General features: G+C 34.0%; 1 protein-coding gene across 2 annotated transcripts in view; it reads right to left on the reverse strand.

Annotated features, from left to right (window-relative positions):
* Positions 1-2,526: 2,526 nt before the first annotated feature.
* Positions 2,527-13,638, reverse strand: part of LOC144347580 (uncharacterized) — a 32,796-nt gene continuing 21,684 nt past the window's right edge. Inside the window, exons 1-2 of one of the 2 annotated variants that reach the window (XM_078007402.2) lie at positions 6,534-6,650; positions 2,527-4,452 (exon numbers count right to left, since the gene is read on the reverse strand). In XM_078007402.2, the coding sequence (XP_077863528.2) occupies positions 3,176-4,402 (1,227 nt within the window). In that variant the 5' untranslated portion in view covers positions 4,403-4,452; positions 6,534-6,650 and the 3' untranslated portion in view covers positions 2,527-3,175. Of the gene's footprint in view, positions 4,453-6,533; positions 6,651-13,638 lie in introns of those variants that run through there. The other variant, XM_085506246.1, reaches the window with a different exon arrangement.

The raw sequence follows: 13,638 nt of genomic DNA on the forward strand, positions 1-13,638 counted from the left end.
TAAAAAGACTTGAACACTATGTGTTTATATTAGCCGTTTAAAAATACTTGAACACTATGTGTTTATACTAGCCGTATAAAAATACTTGAAAACTATGTGTTTATACTAGCCGTATAAAAAGACTTGAACACTATGTGTTTATATTGGCCGTATAAAAATACTTGAACACTATGTGTTTATATTAGCCGTATAAAAATACTTGAACACTATGTGTTTATACTAGCCGTATAAAAATACTTGAACACTATGTGTTTATACTAGCCGTATAATAAGACTTGAACACTATGTGTTTATATTAGCCGTATAAAAATACTTGAACACTATGTGTTTATATTAGCCGTATAATAAGACTTGAACACTATGTGTTTATATTAGCCGTATAAAAAGACTTGAACACTATGTGTGTATAGTAGCCGTATAAAAATACTTGAACACTATGTGTTTATATTAGCCGTATAAAAATACTTGAACACTATGTGTTTATACTAGCCGTATAATAAGACTTGAACACTATGTGTTCATATTAGCCGTATAAAAAGACTTGAACACTATGTGGATATACTAGCCGTATAAAAAGACTTGAACACTATGTGTTTATATTAGCCGTATAAAAATACTTGAACACTATGTGTTTATACTAGCCGTATAAAAAGACTTGAACACTATGTGTTTATACTAGCCGTATAAAAATACTTGAACACTATGTGTTTATACTAGCTGTATAAAAATACTTGAACACTATGTGTTTATACTAGCTGTATAAAAATACTTGAACACTATGTGTTTATACTAGCCCTATAAAAATACTTGAACACTATGTGTTTATACTAGCCCTATAAAAATACTTGAACACTATGTGTTTATACTAGCTGTATAATAAGACTTGAACACTATGTGTTTATACTAGCCGTATAAAAAGACTTGAACACTATGTGTTTATACTAGCTGTATAAAAATACTTGAACACTATGTGTTTATACTAGCTGTATAAAAAGACTTGAACACTATGTGTTTATACTAGCCGTATAATAAGACTTGTACACTATGTGTTTATACTAGCTGTATAAAAAGACTTGAACACTATGTGTTTATACTAGCTGTATAAAAAGACTTGAACACTATGTGTTTATACTAGCCGTATAATAAGACTTGAACACTATGTGTTTATACTAGCTGTATAAAAAGACTTGAACACTATGTGTTTATACTAGCCGTATAAAAAGACTTGAACACTATGTGTTTATATTAGCTGTATAAATATACTTGAACACTATGTGTTTATACTAGCCGTATAAAAATACTTGAACACTATGTGTTTATATTAGCTGTATAAAAATATTTGAACACTATGTGTTTATACTAGCCGTATAAAAAGACTTGAACACTATGTGTTTATACTAGCCGTATAATAAGACTTGAACACTATGTGTTTATACTAGCTGTATAATAAGACTTGAACACTATGTGTTTATACTAGCCGTATAAAAAGACTTGAACACTATGTGTTTATATTAGCTGTATAAAAATACTTGAACACTATGTGTTTATACTAGCCGTATAAAAAGACTTGAACACTATGTGTTTATACTAGCCGTATAATAAGACTTGAACACTATGTGTTTATACTAGCTGTATAAAAAGACTTCAACACTATGTGTTTATACTAGCTGTATAAAAAGACTTGAACACTATGTGTTTATATTAGCCGTATAAAAATACTTGAACACTATGTGTTTATATTAGCCGTATAAAAATACTTGAACACTATGTGTTTATAATAGCTGTATAAAAAGACTTGAACACTATGTGTTTATACTAGCTGTATAAAAATACTTGAACACTATGTGTTTATATTAGCCGTATAAAATGACTTGAACACTATGTGTTTATACTAGCCGTATAAAAATACTTGAACACTATGTGTTTATACTAGCTGTATAAAAAGACTTGAACACTGTGTTTATATTAGCCGTATAAAAAGACTTGAACACTATGTGTTTATACTAGCCGTATAAAAAGACTTGAACACTATGTGTTTATACTAGCCGTATAAAAAGACTTGAACACTATGTGTTTATACTAGCCGTATAAAAAGACTTGAACACTATGTGTTTATACTATAGTCATATGAAAAGATCCGAACACTATGTATTTATTGTACCGCCTTTGAAGCCCTCAACAATATCATTAGCATGCTGCAATATTAGCATATTGCGTCTACTTGGTTCAACAATGAATGTAGAGAAAATTATCTTAGCATCAAAATGTAGATGAGAAAAGGGGGATTGTGGTGTCGCTTCTGGCAATCTATGATTCAGTGAAATACACTTTAACTATGTCAGCTTTCGATCGGTAACCCACAATTTTACAATAAAACTCATTTTATATGTTTGCAATGGGCGCCAAATTGAAATACGCCTCACGCTTACTAATCAAGAATTAATATATACTAAATCTTGCCTTCAAGGAGCATGGAGTGGATCAATAACAAAGAATCAACATATTTCGCACCGGACTAAAAAAATATTTGTTAAGGTAATGTCAAAGCTTTTAATCACAATTATCGGGAAACATTTGTATGAATGCATCTAATACCAAGCACTGGAATAGTCAAAATATTTTATGTGTTAATACAAACTTTAAAAACAAAACGGATACATTTTCTTCCAAAAAAAGCTCCTGGAACCTGAATGTCGACACATTATATGGTGTTTTTGAATCAAGTAGCTTTGGATGACGTCACAGAGTATAAGAAACTACATCACAGGTCACGTGATAAAACACATCTAACAATGTAAATCTGTATTATTATTGTTTACAAAAACGGCATAGTGTTAATATAATACTGTTTTACAAGTGAACAGTCAGTACTCGAAAATAAGCACATAGTTATATTAAAAAAATACGCCTCAATGTCAAGTGTTCATGCTACTGATCTATATATTTAAACCATTACATGGACGACCGCTCAAAGGTGCAATCACGTAAATACATGTACATTTATATTCTAATGAGGTATTTCTCATTAAGATTGGTCTGTGTACCGATTGGCTGTGACAACGCCGAGACGCAAGGACGACTTCACTAACGATGAGACCGAATCCCATTTGTAATATTAACAAGATTGTGTCACCATTATACTCCGTCGCCATGGCGATCACCATTAAATAAATATTTAAACCCAAGCTTGATGAGATGAGTTTTGTGTGCTTCCGGTTACCGACATCTGTGATTCCATGTCAAAGAGGAATGATGGAGATCTCCCTGGATGCAGTTGTGATTCCAGTTTTTCGAGTGTTCGTTGAAATCCTACATTCATCTTTACCCCTGGGCGTCTTTTCTTCACCAAATGATATGCGTCTTGGAGATCCATGTGATGACATTGCATCATATACTGTATCACAGCAACAATGCAACGCGATCGTCCATGATTGCCATGCACTAAAACATTTCTGTTTTTCAACCGCGCGCCTTCCAAGAAATTGTTTATTTCTTTAAAATACGGTACCATATCTTCCTTCTCGCTATTCGGTATAGATATGTTGAGCCTCGCGCGCGTATGTTTCCATGGTGATGGGCACGAACAGGGAAAATCTTTGACTTTTGATCTGGGTACGTCCCTGGGCAGAACGCCGCTCATGTCGATAATGCTATGTATATTAATGCGGCATAACAACGGCTCGTTATAGGCAGCTTCTATGTTACCAACGAATAAAAACTCTAAAATTTGAGATACATTTTGATCGCCGTAGTACGTCACACCCTCAAGTGCTGTTTCGCTAATACTCTCCGGTGGATGGATGTCGGACTGTGACGTCATCGATGACGTAGACGAGCCTTTAAATTTTACATTCATAAAGTTCCACGGTGAATTGCACTGAGTGGATGGCGGGGACGTCAACGGTGATATGTTGTTCATCAAATTGACTGGTTTGGGATTGTCGTCGATTCGAATCGTCGGAATAACTTTATTAATATCGAGGGCTTCATTGGAACTGTACATGGATGCGATTGACGATTTGACAGAGTCTCTGCTTGTGGACAGTGACACACTATTTAAGGGTATGATATTAATTTTCGGTGGGTCACTGCTCATACTCGAGTGTCGACTTTGCCATCTAGAATAGCTGCCAACTCGAGATCTTGGGATGGTGCCGTCACTTGATACGGAAACTTGAAGTTTACGATGTCCCGTGACCGTCAGCATAGAATCACCATGCAAAGGGCCATTAGCAAGGTTAGGACAGGATGCAACGATACGCGAGCCGATATACTGATGAGTTCCCATAGCACCATGGTCAATACTTGCACCTAGGATACTGTCTCCGAGTTTCTTTCTTCTGTCATGTATACAGGTTTGTGAATCCTCTTTCAGTGGTGCAACAGACATTCTAAAATTCATTCCCTGAACGAGGCTAAACAATCGTGGTTCAATGAGATGGATAGTTCAATCTGTGAACGAATAAAACAATATATATAAATAACGTAACACAATATGAAATACCTATCATGATATCAAAATCATCACACACTACGTCTTGACACACCGTCGAAAAACTCCATATCAATACATACATTTAACTGCATTACCGAAATGAGGCGCACAATGGCCTCGCTTTCAGATTTCTCCTATTTATGATATCATAACAGGCTAATCTACTTCCTTGCAGGTGATTATTCATTCAAGGAAAATTTAAACGATTATTTGCAATATTAATGCCTCAATAGTGTTGCTAAGCAGCTTATCCGGGATGGAAGGTACCTAAACTCGGATAAAAAAACATTGTAATTTACAAAGTTGAATTCCAAATCACTTAGTAAACTTGCAAAAACTGCGTTTAAATATCCACTTTTCAGTGATGGCTCTGAAAATCTGAATGGAACAAATCATTTTAGACGGAGTAGTTTTATAAGGTCACACTTTTTGAATATTGGAAATCTGGTCAGAAATTTCGAATCAAACATCGTGAGAGCAAGTGTAGACATAAATCGGGAGTGTGATCTTATTGACGTTTGCAACTACTCAACGTGTCACGTCTTCTGTTACCCTTGCTAGTCGACAAGACACAGATACAGACACCTGGTTACATGTACTCAATGGTGTATTTATCTAATCTTCTCAAGTACTTCTCTACTTATAGTTGTCAGTTGTTATGGAAACGTGTTTGTGCAAGATAGTATCGGATAGCAGTGTACGCCATATTTACATCTTGCTATTAGTATGCACTGTAGTATCTTCTTAATCGGTTTGCTATCGTGCCAAAACATCGTTCATCACTACTAAACTCGATAACTGTAATGGTGCATTTGTTGTCAGATATCGTCCGAATCGCTCGGTTTCGAGAACTCGATGTAAACATAGACCTCCAAGAAACTGTATGTGATTCTACCGAGACATCGTGTATTCGACCTCGGTAAAATCCATTGATCTGAATGAAATCTCTTGTAAAACAACCAACCAATCAGAATTGGATTTGTGTAGCGCATCATGGCAATGGAATACTAGTACAAAATGGCCGGATGTCGAATTGACAAAGAGGGCGCACTTTAAAACACGGTCACAGAATAAATAATATGTAGTGAATTCTACTTGGTTTTTAGTTAGTGTTCTATTGCGTGGTATTTTGACACAATTGGAAACCTTGTACATTAAATATGGTATTTATCGTTATATGGCCCACAAGGAGAAGATGTGTAGCCATAATTTATCGAATTCAAAACGAGAAAAATCTGGACCACCACAATTAATGCTTTGGCTGAATTTTCCACACTATTTTAGATTAAATGTCTAAGGAATCAGTTTGAGTTGTGGTCATTTTGATCTTGTGCGTAAAGGTAATTAAAATCGCATCCGTACTGCTATTCAAGGTTTGTTTTTGTTTTAAGCAAAATTATTGAAACATGTTATTCACATTGTTTCTTTTAAGACATTTGACATTTTTGTTTTTCGGCAAAATGAGACATATACGATTCAACCTTAACTGATTTACTTGATATGTTATCGATTTGTTATCTTGCAACCGCTTAAGTGCACCTCAGAGGATGTGCGCATGTTTTAAACTGTTTAGACGACCTTCAAGTTGTCTATTAATAATATACAGTGCGGGTTATACTCATTAAATGTGAATGAAAGTAATCGAATAACAATTGTTCTGTTTTATTGCTAATCAATAATACAAGTCGATATACAATTAACCACAATTATATCATTTCGAGTGCTGTGACAAAAAGCCGTGCCTATATCGGTGACTCTTCAAGAAACCAACAGCATTCGACATTATACATATAGTATGCGGCACGCTTTATGTTTCATCGTATATACCTACAGTGGTGCATTGTGAATCTGTGTTAATAGTACAATGTGTGTTTGACGCAAACCCGGTGTATGATGATAGCGATGTGTTCTTGCAGTTAGCTATCACAATACATGGACTTACCCGCTGCCTACTAGTATACACAGTCACATTCGATGCTTAGCGTCGCATCCATACTATGTTGCCCTAATCCCGTTCCGTACTAAAAGTACAACCCACCTGACAATAGACTGGCAGTGTGCAAATACGTCTTACGAACTTGACTTCAGCGTAGAGCGTCCTTGAGACTTGCCAGCAGAAAGATGGTAGGTGTGTTTTCAATATCCTGAAGCATGTGACTCAAATGAAATTTGTTCTTGACAACTACCGCAAATTTGAGAGTATGTGGTTATGATAAACGATATTAAAGAGATGTCGCCAACCTGAGACGCCAAATAAATGTCATCGCATCGCCAGTATCGCACAGTGATTAATCAAAATATACAACACAAGTGGGTGGGTATCGTCTGGCGTGTCCGCATAAGAGATTGGCACAGGCAATGTTACTTTGGACTTCATAGTGACGCACATCATGTTGATTAAGTATGGCATGACGGGAGTTTTGATCACGTGCACCGATTATTACGTAAGTCATAAATTTATCATTGGTACTATATGCATGCGTTGACCCATAGCATTATCAAACAAGAATAAACACTAAGTTATATGTGTCAGATGTTTTTAAAATGATACAATAAACATGGTCGTATTTAGCTCTGACGACAGGCCTCCTTTCTGTGCAACAATTGCAGGGTCGTAACTTATTTGATAAATTATTGAAGTCCGTGAATCAGACATCACGATTCATCTTTTGCTCCGGGCTTTCCCCCAGAAATATCGTAATGTATTGAGAACAGTACGACTAGTAAATAATGACGTCATCTTACCGCGGGCATGGCCACGTTACAGTGTAGATGGTAATAAATAGTCAATGTTCATGGATATTAGTTACCATAGAAACAAAATATACCGTGTTTTAGCAGCTACACGAAGAAATAAAGAAAAGAAAACAAAAGTGCTCAATACAAAGTATATGTAGAGCGGAATTAATATACAACTACATGAATATTGAAACTCGACAGCACCGTTTCGTAAGGTACAAGTACTGTAGAACACGTTGAAATAGCTGCATGCAATTTTAGTGGATTTGACTCTTGGCACGAATTAACAGAATCTTAATTTAGCTAAAGTGTCGACTATCTCTGTGAGAATGTACTATCTGTTAAATTAGCGACATCTTGAATTATCAAAATTACAGATTAGCTAAATTAGCTAAAATAATATGCTAGCTAAAATTACATGTTTTACAGTAGCTCACTCATCAGAAGCTTTATAATGCTGTCGAGTTTCACTATTCATGTAGTTTAGTATTAATTATCACATCGTTGACACATGTTTCGCAATAACCACCCGATGTGCACACAAAACCACAGATTTGATATTGTCAACACGCCATTAATATAAGTATAATTCAAATAAATTCTGCAGTGGTATGTTACACGCAGAGAAACACAGCACATTATATATATATATATATATATATATATATATTTGAGGTATTTGTATTATCAAGTGTCAATTTGATTAATAATTTGTTTCATTCATATCACCATAGAAACGCGTCAGTCCCCTTCAAATTCACTAGATTCAATCTCAAGATGCATGACGTCACACTAAGCCTAATTAACGGTCTTGCAAAAGTTGACGTCACGGCACTTTTTGAATTGCGTCACCCGTAAAGCTGATCGGTTCTTAATCTTTCACACCATTGACTGAAATGCGATTGTCATCGTCATCAAATCACGTTTAGGTTATTAATCAGTGGCATAGTGTGTCTAGGAACCAAAGGTACAAACAAAAAGCGTTATAGAGTACCAGGGACCACGCGTATAGAAATAATCGCAATTGTATACACGAGGCGGCGAGTAAATGAGATGTTTAAATCGATTCCATACACGATGTTTATAATTGTTAGATTACATGCTTTGCCAGTGAGTTGATCGACCCTGGAGACAAGCTTTTAAATATTTACCGTTACATCAACGAGTAAATCTATATTTCCATCACGAAGTTGTTTATGAAGACTCATTCCACCTTAGGCTTATGCTCATATCACTACAATTACTGGATAAAAGCAATGCTGAAACGTTTCTCTCACGGAATCCACGTCGTTAATATTGTCACGGTGTCGTGTAAGATAATGGCAGCAAGGTTCGGGAATATATCTTCCATAGTGCTGAATATATCAGTCATCATATATTTATATTGAGGTTCTTGGCCGCTATAGTGTCGATCCCGAGATGGAAAGATGGATAATTTTGTAATCAGTTGCTCACCAGATTTTCACTAATATTTTTTTCAAAGCGCGAGGAGAGTTTTGTATGTGTTGGTTATTATGAATATTTTAGTGACTAAACTAAATGGTCGTCTGAAAAACGTCTCAGTGCTCAACTATAATTTTACATCATAGCCATAAAGGATATTGGAGATTCATGACTCATTTTACAGATAAAAAGTGTATGTTTTGCAATTAGTTGGCCAACCTTCTATACAGTACACATGTCTGAAATTTGTAACTTGCTCCTATCCCGGGCAGTTTCTGTATTAAGACGTCATCGTGATGTCATACCTCAAACTCAGTTATTATAATGCAAATGAAAGAATGGCTTGTTTATTGATATCAGACACAATATGCATATAGTTTCCATAATTATGATTGCATAGAGATTTTTTGGGATGTGTTGTGGTAAGATATTATTTTAAAAGCAATAACTGGAAACCAATACCCAGATTGCAAACAAACTGCATATCAACAAAATATATCGTCCACATGTGTACCTATGTAATATATCAACAAAATATATCGTCCCCATGTGTACCTATGTAATATATCAACAAAATATATCGTCCACATGTGTACCTATGTAATATATCAACAAAATATATCGTCCACATGTGTACCTATGTAATATATCAACAAAATATATCGTCCACATGTGTACCTATGTAATATATCAACAAAATATATCGTCCACATGTGTACCTATGTAATATATCAACAAAATATATCGTCCATATGTGTACCTATGTAATATATCAACAAAATATATCGTCCACATGTGTACCTATGTAATATATCAACAAAATATATCGTCCATATGTGTACCTATGTAATATATCAACAAAATATATCGTCCATATGTATACCTATGTAATATATAAACAAAATATATCGTCCACATGTATACCTATGTAATATATCAACAAAAGATATCGTCCACATGTGTACCTATGTAATATATCAACAAAATATATCGTCCATATGTGTACCTATGTAATATATCAACAAAATATATCGTCCATATGTATACCTATGTAATATATAAACAAAATATATCGTCCACATGTATACCTATGTAATATATCAACAAAAGATATCGTCCACATGTGTACCTATGTAATATATCAACAAAATATATCGTCCATATGTGTACCTATGTAATATATCAACAAAATATATCGTCCACATGTGTACCTATGTAATATATCAACAAAATATATCGTCCACATGTATACCTATGTAATATATCAACAAAAGATATCGTCCACATGTGTACCTATGTAATATATCAACAAAAGATATCGTCCACATGTGTACCTATGTAATATATCAACAAAATATATCGTCCATATGTGTACCTATGTAATATATCAACAAAATATGTCGTCCACATGTGTACCGATGTAATATATCAACAAAATATGTCGTCCACATGTGTACCGATGTAATATATCAACAAAATATATCGTCCATATGTGTACCTATGTAATATATCAACAAAATATGTCGTCCACATGTGTACCGATGTAATATATCAACAAAATATATCGTCCATATGTGTACCTATGTAATATATCAACAAAATATATCGTCCACATGTGTACCGATGTAATATATCAACAAAATATATCGTCCACATGTGTACCTATGTAATATATCAACAAAATATATCGTCCACATGTATACCTAAGTAATATATTCACAAAATATATCATGCACACGTGTACCTGTGTAATATATCAACAAAATATATCGTCCACATGTATACCTATGTAATATATCAACAATATATATCGTTCACATGTGTACCTATGTAATATATCAACAATATATATCGTTCACATGTGTACCTATGTAATATATCAACAAAATATATCCTCGACATGTATACCTATGTAATATATCAACAAAATATATCGTCCATATGTGTACCTATGTAATATATCAACAAAATATATCGTCCACATGTGTACCTATGTAATATATCAACAAAATATATCGTCCACATGTATACCTATGTAATATATCAACAAAATATATCGTCCACATGTGTACCTATGTAATATATCAACAAAAGATATCGTCCACATGTGTACCTATGTAATATATCAACAAAATATATCGTCCATATGTGTACCTATGTAATATATCAACAAAATATGTCGTCCACATGTGTACCGATGTAATATATCAACAAAATATGTCGTCCACATGTGTACCGATGTAATATATCAACAAAATATATCGTCCATATGTGTACCTATGTAATATATCAACAAAATATATCGTCCACATGTATACCTATGTAATATATCAACAAAATATATCGTCCACATGTGTACCTATGTAATATATCAACAAAAGATATCGTCCACATGTGTACCTATGTAATATATCAACAAAATATATCGTCCATATGTGTACCTATGTAATATATCAACAAAATATATCGTCCATATGTGTACCTATGTAATATATCAACAAAATATGTCGTCCACATGTGTACCGATGTAATATATCAACAAAATATATCGTCCATATGTGTACCTATGTAATATATCAACAAAATATATCGTCCACATGTGTACCTATGTAATATATCAACAAAATATATCGTCCACATGTATACCTATGTAATATATCAACAAAATATATCGTCCACATGTGTACCTATGTAATATATCAACAAAAGATATCGTCCACATGTGTACCTATGTAATATATCAACAAAATATATCGTCCATATGTGTACCTATGTAATATATCAACAAAATATGTCGTCCACATGTGTACCGATGTAATATATCAACAAAATATGTCGTCCACATGTGTACCGATGTAATATATCAACAAAATATATCGTCCATATGTGTACCTATGTAATATATCAACAAAATATGTCGTCCACATGTGTACCGATGTAATATATCAACAAAATATATCGTCCATATGTGTACCTATGTAATATATCAACAAAATATATCGTCCACATGTGTACCGATGTAATATATCAACAAAATATATCGTCCACATGTGTACCTATGTAATATATCAACAAAATATATCGTCCACATGTATACCTAAGTAATATATTCACAAAATATATCATGCACACGTGTACCTGTGTAATATATCAACAAAATATATCGTCCACATGTATACCTATGTAATATATCAACAATATATATCGTTCACATGTGTACCTATGTAATATATCAACAATATATATCGTTCACATGTGTACCTATGTAATATATCAACAAAATATATCCTCGACATGTATACCTATGTAATATATCAACAAAATATATCGTCCACACGTGTACCTATGTAATATATCAACAAAATATATCGTCCACATGTATACCTATGTAATATATCAACAATATATATCGTTCACATGTGTACCTATGTAATATATCAACAAAATATATCGTCCACACGTGTAATTATGTAATATATCAACAAAATATATCGTCCACATGTATACCTATGTAACATATCAACAAAATATATCGTCCACATGTGTACCTATGTAATATATCAACAAAATATATCGTCCACATGTATACCTAAGTAATATATCAACAAAATATATCATCCAAATGTATACATGTTACGTAAGTCCATAGACTTGATGACTCTATTAGATAACTGCCTACCCTATACGTGTTGTATCCATCACATCGGGTAAAGCACAGCCACATAGATTAAGTAGGAGAATGACAATGTCTCTGACATTTATCGATTTAGTGGACAAGAAACGCACTGAGAGACAGAGAGATCAACATAGGAGCTTCGCCTGGAGACATGTTGTCACGTAATGAGGTTGAGATGAATAAAAGACGACCTATGTAGATGTTCAAGTGTTCGATTTAAATGTCACAAGACATGCATGTTTCTAACATAAATATCACATGACCTATTACTCTAATTTTTATAAAGCGGTCAATCGTTTTTACCATGTGGGTAAAATACAGTGTTTTGACCGTCAGATTCTTCTATATACGTTTTTTATATTTACATCTATCAAATCAGATGGTTTCGTTGCAATGGGGACATTTTTTTGAAAAGCTTGTATACTCGGTCCTATCTTGTTTATGATTTCTGTCAATGATCTTTCACAATAGCAACATCTGTAATGGTAATCTTTTCTCACCAGAGAAGAAAAAACCGACAACTAACCATATTATTCAATTAGTCGCATATATTTATATCATAATTGTCAAAATTATATCAACAAATTATACAGAGTTTTTTTTTAATTTGTGTGTTATATCTTTGATTGGCTGTTGCCATGTAGTGTGGAAAAATACATAGAAAATCAATTTGCATATACAAACTTCATGGGCTTAAAGTGCGTGTTGGTATTGTTGTTGATGTAACCATGCGCTCGGTCTGCTCTTGTTTTTAGATGGCTGGATCGATCCATAAGTGAGTACGCTGTTTGGCGTGAGTTGATGACATTGCTTGATGTATGCGCTGTCATCACTTAGTGTCTAATTGATAGCTGGAGAGGTAGACCCCGGTGAACTCAGTATAATTGGTCGGTTCGATACAAAAGGACCCTACTCCATGTGCTATTTGAAACCCAAGGTGAGCATAGATCTTGAGTAAGTGAACTGTTGTAAGGTTATATCGCAATAACAAGTCTATAGATCAGTTAGAATGACATTTAAAATGACAACCCTAGAGGTGACATCATGTGATACTAATAACGACAGTGCCTGTGATTTGTTTAATTTTGTGAATATATGATGTGTTATTGTTATTTAATTGGCTAGTGCAACTTTAGAAGGCGGGGTTTATGTGTATCACATTACATGCTTTCGCTGAGAGTTCAATAAACAGAGTTGGCGTGTGCATTAGTTGAGCGATGGTTTCTAGTATACAACCATTTTCCTTAGCACAGCAAAAAGATGGGTCAAGTTTCTGAGTATCCAG

This window comes from Saccoglossus kowalevskii, chromosome 12, assembly GCF_978046115.1.
Source record: "Saccoglossus kowalevskii chromosome 12, keSacKowa6.1, whole genome shotgun sequence".
Taxonomy (NCBI): Eukaryota; Metazoa; Hemichordata; class Enteropneusta; family Harrimaniidae; genus Saccoglossus; species Saccoglossus kowalevskii.